Below are 17740 nucleotides of genomic sequence, written 5' to 3'. Positions count from 1 at the left end.
ACCACACAGAGACACAGTGTTAGAGCCTGACAACACAGAGACACAGTGTTAGAGCCTGACAACACAGTGTTAGAGCCTGACAACACAGAGACACAGTGTTAGAGCCTGACAACACAGAGACACAGTGTTAGAGCCTGACAACTCAACACAGTGTTAGAACCCAACAACACAGAGACACAGTGTTAGAGCCCAACAACACAGCCTGGTTACACAGAGATGTCCCACAGTGTTTCAAACACAGTCTGGCATAAACAACAACAGCACCACACAATGAGAGGAGATAACAGCGTGACTATCGATCTCAATCCCAGCCTGACAACCAAAACACACAATGAGAAGAGATAACAGCTTGACTATCGATCTCAATCCCAGCCTGACAACCAAAACACACAATGAGAAGAGATAACAGCTTGACTATCGATCTCAATCCCAGCCTGACAACCAAAACACACAATGAGAAGAGATAACAGCTTGACTATCGATCTCAATCCCAGCCTGACAACCAAAACACACAATGAGAGGAGACAACAGCTTGACTATCGATCTCAATCCCAGCCTGACAACCAAAACACACAATGAGAGGAGATAACAGCTTGACTATCGATCTCAATCCCAGCCTGACAACCAAAACACACAATGAGAGGAGACAACAGCTTGACTATCGATCTCAATCCCAGCCTGACAACCAAAACACACAATGAGAGGAGACAACAGCTTGACTATCGATCTCAATCCCAGCCTGACAACCAAAACACACAACGAGAGGAGACAACAGCTTGACTATCGATCTCAATCCCAGCCTGACAACCAAAACACACAATGAGAAGAGACAACAGCTTGACTATCGATCTCAATCCCAGCCTGACAACCAAAACACACAATGAGAGGAGACAACAGCTTGACTATCGATCTCAATCCCAGCCTGACAACCAAAACACACAATGAGAAGAGATAACAGCTTGACTATCGATCTCAATCCCAGCCTGACAACCAAAACACACAATGAGAAGAGACAACAGCTTGACTATCGATCTCAATCCCAGCCTGACAACCAAAACACACAATGAGAAGAGACAACAGCTTGACTATCGATCTCAATCCCAGCCTGACAACCAAAACACACAATGAGAGGAGACAACAGCTTGACTATCGATCTCAATCCCAGCCTGACAACCAAAACACACAATGAGAGGAGACAACAGCTTGACTATCGATCTCAATCCCAGCCTGACAACCAAAACACACAACGAGAGGAGACAACAGCTTGACTATCGATCTCAATCCCAGCCTGACAACCAAAACACACAACGAGAGGAGACAACAGCTTGACTATCGATCTCAATCCCAGCCTGACAACCAAAACACACAACTGGGAGAGGAGACAACAGCTTGACTAGTCGATCTCAATCCCAGCCTGACAACCAAAACACACAACGAGAGGAGACAACAGCTTGACTATCGATCTCAATCCCAGCCTGACAACCAAAACACACAATGAGAGGAGACAACAGCTTGACTATCGATCTCAATCCCAGCCTGACAACCAAAACACACAACGAGAGGAGACAACAGCTTGACTATCGATCTCAATCCCAGCCTGACAACCAAAACACACAATGCGAGAGGAGACATGCTAAAACAGCTTGACTATCGATCTCAATCCCAGCCTGACAACCAAAACACACAATGAGAGGAGACAACAGCTTGACTATCGATCTCAATCCCAGCCTGACAACCAAAACAGGCTTGTCATTTCACGTCTTGAATGGAACCCCACCAACACATTGTATTGAGCTTGGGACAGGGTTCCAACCATTTCATTCCACAACGAGTATCCATGAGGAGACAACAGCTTGACTATCGATCTCAATCCCAGCCTGACAACCAAAACACACAACATGAGCTGGAAGAGATAACAGCTTGACTATCGATCTCAATCCCAGCCTGACAACCAAAACACACAATGAGAAGAGACAACAGCTTGACTATCGATCTCAATCCCAGCCTGACAACCAAAACACACAATGATGAGCTGGAGACAACAGCTTGACTATCGATCTCAATCCCAGCCTGACAACCAAAACACACAATGAGAATGAGACAACAGTATCCTTGACATTTCATTCTGTCTCAATCCCAGCCTGACAACCAAAACACACAACGAGAGGAGACAACAGCTTGACTATTGGATCTCAATCCCAGCCTGACAACCAAAACACAGCGACACTGGGTTTGGCTCAGGGACAAAACCCCAACGGGTCAGGGACCTGGCAAATAGTCAAGTTCAGACCAGTCAGTCAACCATTTCAGATTGTGCCTTGTTGCGTCACATATCCAGAGTCCATATTGTCATCTCTAGTCAGAAAGGTAATGTTGTCCGGTAAGTAGAGATGTCAGTGTTTTGATGGGGTTTATAGTTAAATCTATATTGTTACCATTCGGGCTGTAAACAGACACCCTTCAAAGGAAACAGCTGATCTAGTGGTTACTGTGTGAGCCAGAATGTGTTCACCTCTTGGATCTCATCAGGAACAGAGGAATCCATCAGTCTGAAGAAGAAGGTTCCGGAGGGGACAGGGCCTGTCGCCCTAGGATACTGGTGGCCACTCCCCGGCCAGAGCCAAAGCCAGGTGATTGGACAGCAGTCGACAGGCAGAGTTTCAGGAAGTTTGTGATGCTCCCTGTAATGAAGTGGTACGTCAGAGTGTTATGAGATACTGTCTTGATAAGACAGAAGACGAAGCCCAGCAGAAAGGCAATGTAACGGTTTTCATTAATTGTAGCATCAGTAAAATGCTACAGAATGCTACATGCTAAATGCTACAGAATGCTACATGCTAAATGCTACAGAATGCTACATGCTAAATGCTACAGAATGCTGGACAGGGTTCCAACCATTTCATGCTAAATGCTCATCAGAATGCTACATGCTAAATTGTATCCATGAGCTGACAGGGTTCCAACCATTTCATTCATGTTAAATGCTACAGAATGCTACATGCTAAATGCTACAGAATGTACAGTTGAAGTCGGAAGTTTACATACACCTCAGCCAAATACATTTAAACTCGGTTTTTCACAATTCCTGACATTTAATCTAGTGTTTAGAAAAAAAATCAGTGATTAAGGTCAGTAGAATCATTCCTGTCCACTTTATTTTAAGAATGTGAAATGTCAGAATTAAAGTAGAGAGAATGATTTATTTCAGCTTTTATTTATTTCATCACATTCCCAGTGGGTCAGAAGTTTTACATACACTCAAACCTTATTGTGTTTTCGTGGTCTTAGGGGACTGTTAATGGCTCAGATGAATAGTCAGCGTGGTGGAGGCTGCTGTCATTTCACCTGTCTTCAGGACGGAATGTTTAGAATGAATGGAACCCCAGTAAACACATTGTATCCATGAGCTGGACAGGGTTCCAACCATTTCATTGCTGTCTTCAGGACGGTCTCATCAGAATGTTTAGAATGAATGGAACCCCACTAAACACATTGTATCCATGAGCTGGACAGGGTTCCAACCATTTCATTCCTGTCTTCAGGACGGTCTCATCAGAATGTTTAGAATGAATGGAACCCCACTAAACACATTGTATCCATGAGCTGGACAGGGTTCCAACCATTTCATTCCTGTCTTCAGGACGGTCTCATCAGAATGTTTAGAATGAATGGAACCCCAGTAAACACATTGTATCCATGAGCTGGACAGGGTTCCAACCATTTCATTCCTGTCTTCAGGACGGTCTCATCAGAATGTTTAGAATGAATGGAACCCCAGTAAACACATTGTATCCATGAGCTGGACAGGGTTCCAACCATTTAATTCCCATCTTTACAGTGAGCTCCCTGTAGGGTTCTCTGTAGGGTTCTCTGTAGGGTTCTCTGTAGGGTTCCCTGTAGGGTTCCCTGTAGGGGTGCCTGCAGTACCAGTACCTACCTGGAGGAGGGGAAGGGGAGGGGTGCCTGCAGTACCAGTACCTACCTGGAGGAGGGGAAGGGGACGGGTGCCTGCAGTACCAGTACCTACCTGGAGGAGGGGAAGGGGAGGGGTGGCACCTCGCTGTTGATGCCGTCACAGTAGCGCTCTAGGAAGGAAGGAACAGGCAGGTCTGAGAGACCACCTGTCTGTAGTGCTTTCTTCCAGGTAAAACCACATTAGTAGGGTCTGTGCCACGCTACCACCTGTCTGTAGACCAATTAAAACACAACGATATTATCACCTCATAGGGTCTGTGCCACGCTACCACCTGTCTGTAGACCAATTAAAACACAACGATATATTATCACCTCATAGGGTCTGTGCCACGCTACCACCTGTCTGTAGACCAATTAAAACACAACGATATTATCACCTCATAGGGTCTGTGCCACCGTCTACCCACCTGTCTGTAGACCAATTAAAAAACACAATATATTATCACCTCATAGGGTCTGTGCCACCTGTCTGTAGACCAATTAAAACACAACGATATTATCACCTCATAGGGTCGGTCTGTGCCACGCTACCACCTGTCTGTAGACCAATTAAAACACAACGATATTATCACCTCATAGGGTCTGTGCCACGCTACCACCTGTCTGTAGACCAATTAAAACACAACGATATTATCACCTCATAGGGTCTGTGCCACGCTACCACCTGTCTGTAGACCAATTAAAACACAACGATATTATCACCTCATAGGGTCTGTGCCACGCTACCACCTGTCTGTAGACCAATGTCTGTGCCACGCTACCACCTGTCTGTGAACAATGTCTGTGTGTGTGTGAACAGTGTGTGTGAACCAGTGTGTGTGTGTGTGTGTGTGAACAGTGTGTGTGTGAACAGTGTGTGTGTGTGTGTGTGTACAGTAGGAACAGTCCCCACTAACCCCTGGAGGTATGAAGTCCAGGGTTGTGGTGCAGCAGACTCAGCATTCCACATAGAAGCACCATGGATAGAGATGGGACTGGGATGGAATGGGGGGGGCCTGGAATGGGGGTTGGGACTGGAATGGGGGTTGGGACTGGGATGGGGGTTGGGACTGGAATGGGGGTTGGGACTGGGATGGGGGATGGGACTGGGATGAGGGGGTCGGAGACTGGGATGAGGGGGTCGGACTGGGATGGGGGGACTGGGATGGGGGCAGACCTCAGAAGACCATGGTTCTGTACCTGTCCCTGGGCAGAGTGGTCCATGCCAGGCTGTGTGTTCACCATGCTATATTTCTATACTGACCTGTCCCTGGGCATCCTGTCTCTTCTACATGCTATATTTCTATACGTACCTGTCCCTGGGCATCGTGTCTCTTCTAAACACTATATTTCTATACTGGCCTGTCCCTGGGCATCATGTCTCTTCTAAATGCTATATTTCTATACGTACCTGTCCCTGGGCATCATGTCTCTTCTAAATGCTATATTTCTATACTGGCCTGTCCCTGGGCATCGTGTCTCTTCTAAATGCTATATTTCTATACTGACCTGTCCCTGGGCATCGTGTCTCTTCTAAATGCTATATTTCTATACTGACCTGTCCCTGGGCATCGTGTCTCTTCTAAATGCTATATTTCTATACTGACCTGTCCCTGGGCATCGTGTCTCTTCTAAATGCTATATTTCTATACTGACCTGTCCCTGGGCACCGTGTCTCTTCTAAATGCTATATTTCTATACTGACCTGTCCCTGGGCACCGTGTCTCTTCTACATGCTATATTTCTATGCGTTCGGTAGCAGGACCAACCTGTCCCTGGGCAGAGCGGTCCATGCCAGGCTGTGGGAGGTACCAGCTGAGATCTGTTGGATGACCACACCGTCCAGACCAACCACCTTCTTCGGCTTGGTGATGGGACCAGTAGAGTTACCCTGGCCACACTGACCCATGGAGTTGTTACCCCAAGCATACACCTCATTGTCTATAGGTGGAGGAGAGACAGAGAGATGAGAGGAAAAATAGACATCAAGTTGATTAAATCATCCAATCAGGGGAACATTTTTGTGGATTTTACGATGTGGTTTAAAATGTGGTGTGAGATTAAGAAGTAAAACTAAGAAGTGAGATGAAGAAGTGGAGATTAGTAACTGGTGAAATGTGTATGGGGTCATAAGAATCTCCCCTTTCAGAAACAAGAGCATATATGACTTATCCTGTTTGAACTTTGCAGATAAACAAGAGTATCTCTAGTAAAACAGTTGAAGCAGGATAAGTCAATACTACCCCACATCTAGCTCTCTCCAGGTACTGTGTTTAACTTGTGGTTAAAGGCTGCTTGTTTTACTGTGGGCTGGGCTGGTGGTTACTGCTGCTGCCTGGGCTGGGCTGACGTTTGTCCTGTCTCGCTGCACTGTCTCGGTCCAATAAACTGGACAAATCCTTTACTGTCTCTCTGTCTCGGTCCAATAAACTGGACAAATCCTTTCCTGTCTCTCTGTCTCGGTCAAATAAACTGGACAAATCCTTTCCTGTCTCTCTGTCTCGGTCCAATAAACTGGACAAATCCTTTCCTGTCTCTCTGTCTCTGTCCAATAAACTGGACAAATCATTTCCTGTCTCTCTGTCTCGGTCCAATAAACTGGACAAATCCTTTCCTGTCTCTCTGTCTCTGTCCAATAAACTGGACAAATCATTTCCTGTCTCGCTGCACTGTCTCTGTCCAATAAACTGGACAAATCCTTTCCTGTCTCGGTCCAATAAACTGGACAAATCATTTCCTGTCTCTCTGTCTCTGTCCAATAAACTGGACAAATCATTTCCTGTCTCGCTGCACTGTCTCTGTCCAATAAACTGGACAAATCATTTCCTGTCTCTCTGTCTCTGTCCAATAAACTGGACAAATCCTTTCCTGTCTCGGTCCAATAAACTGGACAAATCATTTCCTGTCTCTCTGTCTCTGTCCAATAAACTGGACAAATCATTTCCTGTCTCGCTGCACTGTCTCTGTCCAATAAACTGGACAAATCATTTCCTGTCTCTCTGTCTCTGTCCAATAAACTGGACAAATCCTTTCCTGTCTTTCTGTCTCTGTCCAATAAACTGGACAAATCCTTTCCTGTCTCTGTCTCTGTCCAATAAACTGGACAAATCCTTTCCTGTCTCGGTCCAATAAACTGGACAAATCCTTTCCTGTCTCTGTTCAATAAACTGGACAAATCCTTTCCTGTCTCTGTCCAATAAACTGGACAAATCCTTTCCTCTCTCTCTGTCTCTGTCCAATAAACTGGACAAATCCTTTCCTGTCTCGGTCCAATAAACTGGACAAATCCTTTCCTCTCTCTCTGTCTCTGTCCAATAAACTGGACAAATCCTTTCCTCTCTCTCTCTGTCTGTCCAATAAACTGGACAAATCCTTTCCTGTCTCTCTGTCTGTCCAATAAACTGGACAAATCCTTTCCTGTCTCTCTGTCTGTCCAATAAACTGGACAAATCCTTTCCTGTCTCTCTGTCTCTGTCCCAATAAACTGGACAAATCATTTCCTGTCTCTCTGTCTCTGTCCAATAAACTGGACAAATCCTTTCCTGTCTCTCTGTCTGTCCAATAAACTGGACAAATCATTTCCTGTCTCTCTGTCTCTGTCTGTCCAATAAACTGGACAAATCCTTTCCTGTCTCTCTGTCTCTGTCCAATAAACTGGACAAATCATTTCCTGTCTCGCTGCACTGTCTCTGTCCAATAAACTGGACAAATCATTTCCTGTCTCTCTGTCTCTGTCCAATAAACTGGACAAATCCTTTCCTGTCTCTCTGTCTGTCCAATAAACTGGACAAATCCTTTCCTGTCTCTCTGTCTCTGTCCCAATAAACTGGACAAATCATTTCCTGTCTCTCTGTCTCTGTCCAATAAACTGGACAAATCCTTTCCTGTCTCTCTGTCTGTCCAATAAACTGGACAAATCATTTCCTGTCTCTCTGTCTCTGTCTGTCCAATAAACTGGACAAATCCTTTCCTGTCTCTCTGTCTCTGTCCAATAAACTGGACAAATCATTTCCTGTCTCTCTGTCTCTGTCCCAATAAACTGGACAAATCATTTCCTGTCTCTCTGTCTCTGTCCAATAAACTGGACAAATCATTTCCTGTCTCTCTGTCTGTCCAATAAACTGGACAAATCATTTCCTGTCTCTCTGTCTCTGTCCCAATAAACTGGACAAATCATTTCCTGTCTCTCTGTCTCTGTCCAATAAACTGGACAAATCCTTTCCTGTCTCTCTGTCTCTGTCCCAATAAACTGGACAAATCCTTTCCTGTCTCTCTGTCTGTCCAATAAACTGGACAAATCCTTTCCTGTCTCTCTGTCTCTGTCCAATAAACTGGACAAATCCTTTCCTGTCTCTCTGTCTGTCCAATAAACTGGACAAATCCTTTCCTGTCTCTCTGTCTCTGTCCCAATAAACTGGACAAATCATTTCCTGTCTCTCTGTCTCTGTCCAATAAACTGGACAAATCCTTTCCTGTCTCTCTGTCTGTCCAATAAACTGGACAAATCATTTCCTGTCTCTCTGTCTCTGTCTGTCCAATAAACTGGACAAATCCTTTCCTGTCTCTCTGTCTCTGTCCAATAAACTGGACAAATCATTTCCTGTCTCGCTGCACTGTCTCTGTCCAATAAACTGGACAAATCATTTCCTGTCTCTCTGTCTCTGTCCAATAAACTGGACAAATCCTTTCCTGTCTCTCTGTCTGTCCAATAAACTGGACAAATCCTTTCCTGTCTCTCTGTCTCTGTCCCAATAAACTGGACAAATCATTTCCTGTCTCTCTGTCTCTGTCCAATAAACTGGACAAATCCTTTCCTGTCTCTCTGTCTGTCCAATAAACTGGACAAATCATTTCCTGTCTCTCTGTCTCTGTCTGTCCAATAAACTGGACAAATCCTTTCCTGTCTCTCTGTCTCTGTCCAATAAACTGGACAAATCATTTCCTGTCTCTCTGTCTCTGTCCCAATAAACTGGACAAATCATTTCCTGTCTCTCTGTCTCTGTCCAATAAACTGGACAAATCATTTCCTGTCTCTCTGTCTGTCCAATAAACTGGACAAATCATTTCCTGTCTCTCTGTCTCTGTCCCAATAAACTGGACAAATCATTTCCTGTCTCTCTGTCTCTGTCCAATAAACTGGACAAATCCTTTCCTGTCTCTCTGTCTCTGTCCCAATAAACTGGACAAATCCTTTCCTGTCTCTCTGTCTGTCCAATAAACTGGACAAATCCTTTCCTGTCTCTCTGTCTCTGTCCAATAAACTGGACAAATCCTTTCCTGTCTCTCTGTCTCTGTCCCAATAAACTGGACAAATCCTTTCCTGTCTCTCTGTCTGTCCAATAAACTGGACAAATCCTTTCCTGTCTCTCTGTCTCTGTCCCAATAAACTGGACAAATCCTTTCCTGTCTCTCTGTCTCTGTCCCAATAAACTGGACAAATCCTTTCCTGTCTCTCTGTCTGTCCAATAAACTGGACAAATCCTTTCCTGTCTCTCTGTCTCTGTCCCAATAAACTGGACAAATCCTTAATAAATAATCTTATATTGCCTGGGGTGGTCTAGTGGTCTAATCTACTGTCTCTCTCTTTCAGCACTCTCTCTACTACCTTCTACCTCTGTCTCTCTCTTTCAGCACTCTCTCTACTACCTTCTACCTCTGTCTCTCTCTTTCAGCACTCTCTCTACTACCTTCTACCTCTGTCTCTCTCTTTCAGCACTCTCTCTACTACCTTCTACCTCTGTCTCTCTCTTTCAGCACTCTCTCTACTACCTTCTACCTCTGTCTCTCTCTTTCAGCACTCTCTACTACCTTCTACCTCTGTCTCTCTCTTTCAGCACTCTCTCTACTACCTTCTACCTCTGTCTCTCTCTTTCAGCACTCTCTCTACTACCTTCTACCTCTGTCTCTCTCTTTCAGCACTCTCTCTACTACCTTCTACCTCTGTCTCGCTCTTTCAGCACTCTCTCTACTACCTTCTACCTCTGTCTCTCTCTTTCAGCACTCTCTCTACTACCTTCTACCTCTGTCTCGCTCTAACCAATAAAAACGCAAAATACTTACATCATAGATTTAAAATAATCATATTTTTCTTTTTAAAGGGTTGTGTTACCGTGTGAGAGAGCTAGACAGTGGCTGTCTCCTATGGCGAGGTCGACCACCCTGGTCGCTGTCAACTCCTCAATCAGTTTGGGTCTCAGTGCTGTGGCTTCAGAGGAGCCACAGCCCAGGCAGGCCCCGCAGCCCCAGGCATACACCTGGAACACAGGACAAGTTACTACAACACAGGCCCCGCAGCCCCAGGCATACACCTGGAACACAGGACAAGTTACTACAACACAGGCCCCGCAGCCCCAGGCATACACCTGGAACACAGGACCAGTTACTACAACACAGGCCCCGCAGCCCCAGGCATACACCTGGAACACAGGACAAGTTACTACAACACAGGCCCCGCAGCCCCAGGCATACACCTGGAACACAGGACCAGTTACTACAACACAGGCCCCGCAGCCCCAGGCATACACCTGGAACACAGGACCAGTTACTACAACACAGGCCCCACAGCCCCAGGCATACACCTGGAACACGGGACAAGTTACTACAACACAGGCCCCGCAGCCCCAGGCATACACCTGGAACACAGGACAAGTTACTACAACACAGGCCCCGCAGCCCCAGGCATACACCTGGAACACAGGACAAGTTACTACAACACAGGCCCCACAGCCCCAGGCATACACCTGGAACACAGGACAACACAGGACCAGTTACTACAACACAGGCCCCGCAGCCCCAGGCATACACCTGGAACACAGGACAAGTTACTACAACACAAGCCCCGCAGCCCGAAGGCATACACCTGGAACACAGGACAAGTTACTACAACACAGGCCCCGCAGCCCCAGGCATACACCTGGAACACAGGACAAGTTACTACAACACAGGCCCCGCAGCCCCAGGCATACACCTGGAACACAGGACAAGTTACTACAACACAGGCCCCGCAGCCCCAGGCATACACCTGGAACACAGGACAAGTTACTACAACACAGGCCCCTCAGCCCCAGGCATACACCTGGAACACAGGACAAGTTACTACAACACAGGCCCCGCAGCCCCAGGCATACACCTGGAACACAGGACAAGTTACTACAACACAGGACAACACAGGACCAGTTACTACAACACAGGCCCCGCAGCCCCAGGCATACACCTGGAACACAGGACAAGTTACTACAACACAGGCCCCACAGCCCCAGGCATACACCTGGAACACAGGACAAGTTACTACAACACAGGCCCCGCAGCCCCAGGCATACACCTGGAACACAGGACAAGTTACTACAACACAGGCCCCACAGCCCCAGGCATACACCTGGAACACAGGACAAGTTACTACAACACAGGCCCCGCAGCCCCAGGCATACACCTGGAACACAGGACAAGTTACTACAACACAGGACAACACAGGACCAGTTACTACAACACAGGCCCCGCAGCTCCAGGCATACACCTGGAACACAGGACAAGTTACTACAACACAGGCCCCGCAGCCCCAGGCATACACCTGGAACACAGGACAAGTTACTACAACACAGGCCCCACAGCCCCAGGCATACACCTGGAACACAGGACAAGTTACTACAACACAGGACCAGATACTACAACACAGGACAACACAGGACCAGTTACTACAACACAGGACCAGTTACTACAACACAGGACCAGATACTACAACACAGGACCAGATACTACAACACAGGACAACACAGGACCAGTTACTACAACACAGGACCAGTTACTACAACACAGGACCAGTTACTACAACACAGGACCAGTTACTACAACACAGGACCAGTTACTACAACACAGGACAACACAGGACCAGTTACTAGAACACAGGACCAGTTACTACAACACAGGACAACACAGGACCAGTTACTACAACACAGGACAACACAGGACCAGTTACTACAACACAGGACCAGTTACTACAACACAGGACAACACAGGACCAGTTACTACAACACAGGACCAGTTACTACAACACAGGACCAGTTACTACAACACAGGACAACACAGGACCAGTTACTAGAACACAGGACCAGTTACTACAACACAGGACCAGTTACTACAACACAGGACAACACAGGACCAGTTACTACAACACAGGACCAGATACTACAACACAGGACCAGTTACTACAACACAGGACAACACAGGACCAGTTACTACAACACAGGACAACACAGGACCAGTTACTAGAACACAGGACCAGTTACTACAACACAGGACCAGTTACTACAACACAGGACCAGTTACTACAACACAGGACCAGTTACTACAACACAGGACAACACAGGACCAGTTACTAGAACACAGGACCAGTTACTACAACACAGGACCAGTTACTAGAACACAGGACCAGTTACTACAACACAGGACCAGTTACTACAACACAGGACAACACAGGACCAGTTACTAGAACACAGGACCAGATACTACAACACAGGACAACACAGGACCAGTTACTACAACACAGGACAACACAGGACCAGTTACTACAACACAGGACCAGTTACTACAACACAGGACCAGTTACTACAACACAGGACAACACAGGACCAGTTACTACAACACAGGACCAGTTACTACAACACAGGACAACACAGGACCAGTTACTAGAACACAGGACCAGTTACTACAACACAGGACAACACAGGACCAGTTACTACAACACAGGACCAGTTACTACAACACAGGACAACACAGGACCAGTTACTAGAACACAGGACCAGTTACTACAACACAGGACCAGTTACTAGAACACAGGACCAGTTACTAGAACACAGGACCAGATACTACAACACAGGACCAGTTACTACAACACAGGACAACACAGGACCAGTTACTACAACACAGGACAACACAGGACCAGATACTACAACACAGGACCAGTTACTACAACACAGGACCAGTTACTACAACACAGGACCAGATACTACAACACAGGACAACACAGGACCAGTTACTACAACACAGGACAACACAGGACCAGTTACTACAACACAGGACCAGATACTACAACACAGGACCAGTTACTACAACACAGGACCAGTTACTACAACACAGGACAACACAGGACCAGTTACTACAACACAGGACAACACAGGACCAGTTACTAGAACACAGGACCAGTTACTACAACACAGGACCAGTTACTACAACACAGGACAACACAGGACCAGTTACTACAACACAGGACAACACAGGACCAGTTACTAGAACACAGGACCAGTTACTACAACACAGGAGCAGTTACTACAACACAGGACAACACAGGACCAGTTACTACAACACAGGACAACACAGGACCAGTTACTAGAACACAGGACCAGTTACTACAACACAGGACAACACAGGACCAGTTACTACAACACAGGACAACACAGGACCAGTTACTACAACACAGGACCAGTTACTACAACACAGGACCAGTTACTAGAACACAGGACCAGTTACTACAACACAGGACAACACAGGACCAGTTACTACAACACAGGACAACACAGGACCAGTTACTACAACACAGGACCAGTTACTACAACACAGGACCAGTTACTACAACACAGGACAACACAGGACCAGTTACTACAACACAGGACAACACAGGACCAGTTACTATAACACAGGACCAGTTACTACAACACAGGACAGGACAACACAGGACCAGTACTACAACACAGGACAACACAGGACAACACAGGACCAGTTACTATAACACAGGACCAGTTACTACAACACAGGACCAGTTACTACAACACAGGACAACACAGGACCAGTTACTACAACACAGGACCAGATACTACAACACAGGACAACACAGGACCAGTTACTACAACACAGGACCAGTTACTACAACACAGGACCAGTTACTACAACACAGGACCAGTTACTAGAACACAGGACCAGATACTACAACACAGGACAACACAGGACCAGTTACTACAACACAGGACAACACAGGACCAGTTACTACAACACAGGACCAGTTACTACAACACAGGACAACACAGGACCAGTTACTAGAACACAGGACCAGTTACTACAACACAGGACCAGTTACTACAATACAGGACAACACAGGACCAGTTACTACAACACAGGACCAGATACTACAACACAGGACCAGTTACTACAACACAGGACAACACAGGACCAGTTACTACAACACAGGACCAGTTACTACAACACAGGACAACACAGGACCAGTTACTACAACACAGGACAACACAGGACCAGTTACTAGAACACAGGACCAGTTACTACAACACAGGACCAGTTACTACAACACAGGACCAGTTACTACAACACAGGACCAGTTACTACAACACAGGACAACACAGGACCAGTTACTACAACACAGGACAACACAGGACCAGTTACTACAACACAGGACCAGATACTACAACACAGGACAACACAGGACCAGTTACTAGAACACAGGACCAGTTACTACAACACAGGACCAGTTACTAGAACACAGGACCAGTTACTACAACACAGGACCAGTTACTACAACACAGGACAACACAGGACCAGTTACTAGAACACAGGACCAGTTACTACAACACAGGACAACACAGGACCAGTTACTACAACACAGGACAACACAGGACCAGTTACTACAACACAGGACCAGTTACTACAACACAGGACAACACAGGACCAGTTACTACAACACAGGACCAGTTACTACAACACAGGACAACACAGGACCAGTTACTACAACACAGGACCAGTTACTACAACACAGGACAACACAGGACCAGTTACTACAACACAGGACCAGTTACTACAACACAGGACCAGTTACTACAACAAAGGACCAGTTACTACAACACAGGACAACACAGGACCAGTTACTAGAACACAGGACAACACAGGACCAGTTACTACAACACAGGACAACACAGGACCAGTTACTAGAACACAGGACCAGTTACTAGAAGACAGGACCAGTTACTACAACACAGGACCAGTTACTACAACACAGGACCAGTTACTACAACACAGGACCAGTTACTACAACACAGGACAACACAGGACCAGTTACTACAACACAGGACCAGATACTACAACACAGGACAACACAGGACCAGATACTACAACACAGGACAACACAGGACCAGATACTACAACACAGGACAACACAGGACCAGATACTACAACACAGGACCAGTTACTACAACACAGGACAACACAGGACCAGATTCTAGAACACAGGACCAGATACTACAACACAGGACCAGTTACTACAACACAGGACAACACAGGACCAGTTACTACAACACAGGACCAGTTACTATAACACAGGACCAGATACTAGAACACAGGACAACACAGGACCAGATACTAGAACACAGGACAACACAGGACCAGATACTAGAACACAGGACAACACAGGACAACACAGGACCAGATACTAGAACACAGGACAACACAGGACCAGTTACTACAACACAGGACCAGTTACTACAACACAGGACCAGTTACTACAACACAGGACCAGTTACTACAACACAGGACCAGTTACTACAACAAAGGACCAGTTACTACAACACAGGACAACACAGGACCAGTTACTAGAACACAGGACAACACAGGACCAGTTACTACAACACAGGACAACACAGGACCAGTTACTAGAACACAGGACCAGTTACTAGAACACAGGACCAGTTACTACAACACAGGACCAGTTACTACAACACAGGACCAGTTACTACAACACAGGACCAGTTACTACAACACAGGACAACACAGGACCAGTTACTACAACACAGGACCAGATACTAGAACACAGGACAACACAGGACCAGATACTACAACACAGGACAACACAGGACCAGATACTACAACACAGGACAACACAGGACCAGATACTACAACACAGGACAACACAGGACCAGATACTACAACACAGGACAACACAGGACCAGTTACTACAACACAGGACAACACAGGACCAGTTACTAGAACACAGGACCAGTTACTAGAACACAGGACCAGTTACTAGAACACAGGACCAGTTACTACAACACAGGACCAGTTACTACAACACAGGACCAGTTACTACAACACAGGACAACACAGGACCAGTTACTAGAACACAGGACCAGTTACTAGAACACAGGACCAGTTACTACAACACAGGACCAGTTACTACAACACAGGACCAGTTACTACAACACAGGACCAGTTACTACAACACAGGACAACACAGGACCAGTTACTACAACACAGGACCAGATACTAGAACACAGGACAACACAGGACCAGATACTACAACACAGGACAACACAGGACCAGATACTACAACACAGGACAACACAGGACCAGATACTACAACACAGGACAACACAGGACCAGATACTACAACACAGGACAACACAGGACCAGTTACTACAACACAGGACAACACAGGACCAGTTACTAGAACACAGGACCAGTTACTAGAACACAGGACCAGTTACTACAACACAGGACCAGTTACTACAACACAGGACCAGTTACTACAACACAGGACCAGTTACTACAACACAGGACAACACAGGACCAGTTACTAGAACACAGGACCAGTTACTAGAACACAGGACCAGTTACTACAACACAGGACCAGTTACTACAACACAGGACCAGTTACTACAACACAGGACCAGTTACTACAACACAGGACAACACAGGACCAGTTACTACAACACAGGACCAGATACTAGAACACAGGACAACACAGGACCAGATACTACAACACAGGACAACACAGGACCAGATACTACAACACAGGACAACACAGGACCAGATACTACAACACAGGACAACACAGGACCAGATACTACAACACAGGACAACACAGGACCAGATACTACAACACAGGACAACACAGGACCAGTTACTACAACACAGGACAACACAGGACCAGATACTAGAACACAGGACCAGATACTACAACACAGGACCAGTTACTACAACACAGGACAACACAGGACCAGTTACTACAACACAGGACCAGTTACTATAACACAGGACCAGATACTAGAACAACACAGGACCAGATACTAGAACACAGGACAACACAGGACCAGATACTAGAACACAGGACAACACAGGACAACACAAGACCAGATACTAGAACACAGGACAACATAGGACCAGTTACTACAACACAGGACCAGTTACTACAACACAGGACAACACAGGACCAGTTACTACAACACAGGACAACACAGGACAACACAGGACCAGATACTACAACACAGGACAACACAGGACCAGATACTACAACACAGGACAACACAGGACCAGATACTAGAACACAGGACAACACAGGACCAGATACTACAACACAGGACAACACAGGACCAGATACTACAACACAGGACAACACAGGACCAGTTACTACAACACAGGACCAGTTACTACAACACAGGACAACACAGGACCAGTTACTACAACACAGGACCAGATACTACAACACAGGACAACACAGGACCAGTTACTACAACACAGGACCAGTTACTACAACACAGGACCAGTTACTAGAACACAGGACCAGATACTACAACACAGGACAACACAGGACCAGTTACTACAACACAGGACAACACAGGACCAGTTACTACAACACAGGACCAGTTACTACAACACAGGACCAGTTACTACAACACAGGACAACACAGGACCAGTTACTAGAACACAGGACCAGTTACTACAACACAGGACCAGT

At 46.2% G+C, this 17740-nt stretch overlaps 1 protein-coding gene across 1 annotated transcript in view; it reads right to left on the bottom strand.

Annotated features, from left to right (window-relative positions):
- Window positions 1-17740, bottom strand: part of LOC115128038 (probable E3 ubiquitin-protein ligase HERC1) — an 89063-nt gene that overhangs the window by 24494 nt on the left and 46829 nt on the right. Inside the window, 4 exon segments of the mRNA XM_065016943.1 lie at window positions 2513-2681; window positions 4717-4743; window positions 5724-5895; window positions 10064-10208. Of these exon segments, the coding sequence (XP_064873015.1) occupies window positions 2513-2681; window positions 4717-4743; window positions 5724-5895; window positions 10064-10208 (513 nt within the window).

Source organism: Oncorhynchus nerka, unplaced genomic scaffold, assembly GCF_034236695.1.
Source record: "Oncorhynchus nerka isolate Pitt River unplaced genomic scaffold, Oner_Uvic_2.0 unplaced_scaffold_727, whole genome shotgun sequence".
Classification (NCBI taxonomy): domain Eukaryota; kingdom Metazoa; phylum Chordata; class Actinopteri; order Salmoniformes; family Salmonidae; genus Oncorhynchus; species Oncorhynchus nerka.
The sequence above is the reverse complement of the archived record's forward strand: the minus strand, read 5'-3'. Positions and strand labels throughout refer to the sequence as shown.